Genomic DNA, 5,360 nt, shown 5'->3' on the forward strand with positions numbered 1-5,360 from the left:
TTATTATTATTATTATTATTATTATTATTATTATTATTATTATTATTATTATTATTATTATTATTATTATTATTATTTTATTATTATTATTATTATTATTATTATTATTATTATTATTATTATTATTATTATTAATTATTATTATTATTAATTATTATTATTATTAATTATTATTATTATTAATTATTATTAATTATTGTTATTATTATTATTACTCTCCGTTATTCCATCAAATATTCAAGAATATTCCAAAGTGTTTTATAGATAAATATACGAAAAACTCCATCTCAAATATCTAATTTTAAGTGATGAAAAATGATTCTTTTAAAATGTGGAAATAATATGTAAGGATGAATAAGGAGACATAGATTTCTTTGTTATTTTTTCTTTTTTCAAATTGAAAAAGGGAAATAAAGGATAAAAGTAAGGCCATTTCAAAATTTAGAATTTCATATACTCAATTTAAATTATGAAAAAAACGGAACATTTTAGGGTCACTATTCTAAAACAAATTGCTTCCTTCATCTAACATTGCACGGTAAAGTCTATCAAAAAGCACATATTTTCAATGATTTTCTGATATTGTCAAATTTTTACAAAAAATTTTAATTTCCTTAGCCAATGAAAGAAATAATAAATTTGTATCATGTATCATTATCGTCTCAAATATGCCGTGAATTTAACAAGGAATTCTTAATTAGTGAGGACTAGCAGGGATCATTTTGCGCACCGTTTTTACGGAATGCTCTTATGTTCAGTTGTAATTGATGCTTTCTGAGGCAAATTCTCTGATTTAACTTAATCATTTTATTTTCCTGTTTTTTGACTCCTGTTTTTTGAATTCTTTCTCCTTTCTTCGCTCATTTTCAACCATTGCTAAAATAACAAATATTGAAATCGGGATTTGAATTTGAAACTGGATTGAAACATTTTACGTCAATTTTGGTGAAAGTGGAAATTTTTTAATAATTAGCTCTCATAGATATGTTTATATTGCAATATCGGAAAGTTTTGTTGTAATTCAGAATATCATTTTACGATTGAAAATTCGCCTCATGATGTTTATCGATAATTTTTCGATCAATAAAATTTCTTTCAAAAGAAAGAAAATGTTTTTAATTATGGTAGATTTTCCAAAAATCATTTTTGAATGAATCGGCAAACATACAGAATAATCACTGATAAGTGCTATCATAATTTTTAATTTTAATTAATAAATCAGTGATATCCATTAAGTATTTAAATACATATATTCGCTTGATACCGTTTGTTTTTCCTTATTTATTGTTGGCTTTTTTTAAAACTTATCCATTAAATAACAATAACTGGGACATATTATATTGTAACCAAACAAATCATTAACAGATAATGATTTAATTTGGCTGCTTATTAAAATTATTTGTTGATCACAAACAATTTGAAAAACCAAAACCTTTTGAAACACTAACCTGCAACTTGACACTCCTAATTTTCTTTTCTTTTTAACCGCATATACTTTTTTTTATCGTTCATTTCATTTGTTTTTTATTTTTATTCTAAATTATTTTTATAAGTATATTTTAAACTGAAAAATAATTTTCTCTAGAACTGTTCTTCAATGCAAAAATTCCTTCACTTCCTTTTTATTTTCTCCTTTCGATTTCTTAAAATACAATTCTCTTATATCAGCAAAGTTATTATGCATTGAAAGAATTCAATTTTTTTTCCTATTTCCAGTTTCAAAATTGTCGACTTTAATACCGAAACAAATTTATATTGATTTCTCTCTTTCCTCTCCTCCCCATCCAACTTTTTCTTTTGCAATTATCAAAATTAAAATAAGGCCAAACTCCTTAACAACTTTAACCACCTTTTCCATCTTTTATTTTTCTTTAAACTTTACATGTGTCACTTAACTTTCCAATTAAATCTAGTTGAAATGTTTTTTTTTAAGAAAGGAGCATTATATTATTAGAATTGATACCATTTGGCAACCTATTGGTACAATTTTGATTACTTTTGTAAATTTTCATTTTATCGTTAAAATTATGAAAAACTGTAATATACAGAAATAATAGCAGTAAAGACTTTTATATTTCCATTATTTTATGCAAATTATATATACACATGGAGCTATTACATCTTCATATAAAATTTCTGCTATAATTTTAATGTCTCATTTTACTTATTCTAAATTATTGCTACTTTAATTAATTGATTAACAATATGTCCTTATTTCTTGCATGAAGCATTGGGAATTTTTTTAGAAATAATAATAATATTATTAATGGTAACAGTAATAACAATAACAGTAGTAGTGATGATAATAATAGTGGTAATAGTAGTAATTATGATTCTAATAATCATAATCATAATCGTAACAATAACAATAATAATAGAAAAACACAATAATAATAGGTAGTTGTAATAGCAATCATAGTGGTGATAATAATAGTAATAAAGATAACAATAGTAATAAGCATGTATTTTCAACTAGCAAAAGTATTTATTTATAACAAAACCATTTCCCTGTAATGTGATTGTATTTAAAACTCAATTTGCTTATTTGTTATTACTATATTTGCTGCAAATACGGAGGAAGCAGGAGGGAGAAAGGGAATTCAATTCAGTTTGATGGTTATATGACTTGTTTGTTATGATATGATTAAAATTTTAAGGAATTTTATAGTTGTTTTCACTTATTTAGTAAAATATTAATCATTTTGGTAGGGTAGAAAAACAAAAAAAAATTAAGGAAATGTTTAGTCAAAGATTAGAAAGTAGTCGAAAATATTCGTTTATATTTTAAAATTTTTATTTGGAGCTGTTATTGTTATTCTAATTACTACTTTTTAATTACCTTGTTAATTATATATCATTATTATTAATTTATTATTCATTGATTATTTATTATTACCATTATTTATTATTACTATTATTTATTATCATTATCATCATTAATTATTTATTGTCATTGATTGTTTATTATTATTAATTATTTATTGTTGTTAATTATTTATTACTATTAATTATTTATCATTATTAATTATTTATTGTTATTATTTATTATTATTAATTATTTATCATTATTAATTATTTATTATTGTTGATTATTTATTGTTACTAATCATTTATTATTATCAATTATTTATTATTGCCAGTTGCTTATTATTATTAATTCCTCGTTATTATCAATTGTTTATTATTTATTATTACTAACTATTGTTATTGTTACTTATTGTTGATTATTATTACTATTAATATTTATTATTGCCACTGATTATTGCTATTATTAATAGTAATAATAATAATTATTATTAATAGTAGTAATAGTTTATTATAACCGCTGATTATTAACTATTATTAATAATAATAGTAATAATAATTATTGTTATTATATTAATAATAGTAATAGTAGTAGTAGCAGTTAGTTGAAAGTAGCTTTTTCTTAAGTTTTTTTTTTTTGTAAGTTAAAAAATATTTGCAATTTTGCTACTCTTGCATATATGTAATGCATAAAATATTTTTATATTGCTGTGCTTCTGTAGAATTTAAGCTTAATTAATTTAGTAACAAAATTTTAAAAAATTTCAAAATTTTAGGATGAATCTTTATACTCGGCACATCTGTATTATTTATGCATATGTGCAGTATAATTAGTTATGTAAAAATTTTTTTATGAAATTTTCAATAAATTTAAAACATTTTCAGAGAAGAAGAAAAAGACAGTAATCGTTGTGCACATGGTTGGCCAAAAGAATGCTGATGGCGAACAATCGAATTGATGATAAGAGAAAAAAACGATAAATGAAAAAACAATTTTTTTTTCTCATCATCATAATATTTTTTTAATCACTGTAAAGAAAAGAAAATTTTGATCTTTAAATTAGTTATTCTATAGTGAGCATTATGAAAAGGAACAAAGGAACAAAGAGGAAATAAAATTGTAATTCAAACTCGAATTTGAATTTGGAATTAAAATTGAAGCTACACGTTTTGTGTAGCTTTAAATTATGTTGTTTGTTTTTTCTTTTCATCTTTCTTTCCTAGGATGATTATTTATCGGATTTTTTTGACTCTTTTTATTCGAAATATCTCTTTTTGTCCTTTCTTTCCTCTCTGTTATTCCCCTAATTAATTAGTTTACTAGACTACTACCAGCTATCGCTTATTAAATATATTCTTAAGTAAGCATATAAGAGTTAAGTTTTAAACGTTTCGTTTTACTTTATTTTTCTCTAGTTTATAGAGTATTATCCCCATTACTTGACAACTTTTTTTTTTCCTAATTATGTTCTTTGTGTTTTTCGTTACTTCTAAAATGTTCTCATCCTTTTCCATCTCTACTTTTTTCCGGATTAATTGATCGGTTCCTCTTTTTTTTTTGGGTACTATCAATTACTATCACATGTGATTAGTTGCTAATAAAATTTTATTTGTTGTTAAATTCAAACATAACAATCTGATAAGCATTGAAGCAAGCATTCTTTTGACAAGTTTTCGTCTTCTTTTTTTCATCCGATAATCTTCCATATCAATCTATTCCGTTTAAATTCTACAACTGTTAAAGAAATTGTTTTTAAAAGAAAAAGGGAAATTGTTTTTGTTTTTACTTTCAAAAATACTGCGATTCTTCTAATCTCATTTTGTTATGAAATTTAACTGAACCTATGGTTTGACATTTAAGTTTACAATTTTCGAAAGTTCTTTTTTTTCACAAAACAATTCTGAAATTTTCACATTTTAAACATAATTAGAGAAAATTTTGCAATTACAAATATTGTTTTCGAAAATAATAAATTACGATTCCTCTCTAAATTAAATTCTATTTTAAATTAGTTTACAATTTTCGGAAGTTCTTTTTTTTTTCACAAAACAATTTTGAAATTTTCACATTTTAAGCATAATTAGAGAAAATTTTGCAATTACAAATATTGTTTTCGAAAATAATAAATTACGGTTCCTCTCTAAATTAAATTCTATTTCAAATTCGCAATTTAAGTCCAAATTTCATTCGGATCAAAAATTAATGGTGTGAGAAATATTTGAAATTTAAAATTTCAAAATAAAGCACTTAGCATGTACAAACATGAAGGAATAAAGTTTGAATGAACGATCAAGAAAGTAATATATTATCAATTCAAACAATTAATAATAATAATAAGGAAAATAAATATGAAATAATGAAATAAAATTTAGAGACTTCGATCTCGACAATGATCCATATAATAGGTGGCATGCTCACGTGGTGGTTGATAATGAATATCATATCCAGCATTGGTACTCCTATCAACGGTTGATAAACGTTCTTGACGATTTCTTGTAAAAGCGGTAATAGCCACAGCAATAGCACAAAGAATTAATGAAAGACTAATTACCAT

The 5,360-nt window shown here is 22.8% G+C and overlaps 2 protein-coding genes across 2 annotated transcripts in view; one reads left to right on the forward strand and one right to left on the reverse strand.

Annotated features, from left to right (window-relative positions):
* LOAG_18585 (major antigen) overlaps positions 1-4,401 on the forward strand; it is a 25,729-nt gene extending 21,328 nt beyond the window's left edge. The window contains exon 41 of the mRNA XM_020451247.1: positions 3,691-4,401. Within this exon, the coding sequence (XP_020304987.1) occupies positions 3,691-3,711 (21 nt within the window). The 3' untranslated portion in view covers positions 3,712-4,401. The remainder of the gene's footprint in view (positions 1-3,690) is intronic.
* Positions 4,402-5,174: 773 nt separating this feature from the next.
* Positions 5,175-5,360, reverse strand: LOAG_11739 (hypothetical protein; the record flags this gene model as incomplete). The annotated part of the gene is made up of 1 exon (XM_003147257.1): positions 5,175-5,360. The coding sequence occupies one exon, from the start codon at positions 5,358-5,360 to the stop codon at positions 5,175-5,177; it is 186 nt and encodes a 61-aa protein (XP_003147305.1).

The sequence above is a fragment of the Loa loa genome (genome assembly GCF_000183805.2).
Source record: "Loa loa unplaced genomic scaffold supercont3.380, whole genome shotgun sequence".
NCBI classification, from domain to species: domain Eukaryota; kingdom Metazoa; phylum Nematoda; class Chromadorea; order Rhabditida; family Onchocercidae; genus Loa; species Loa loa.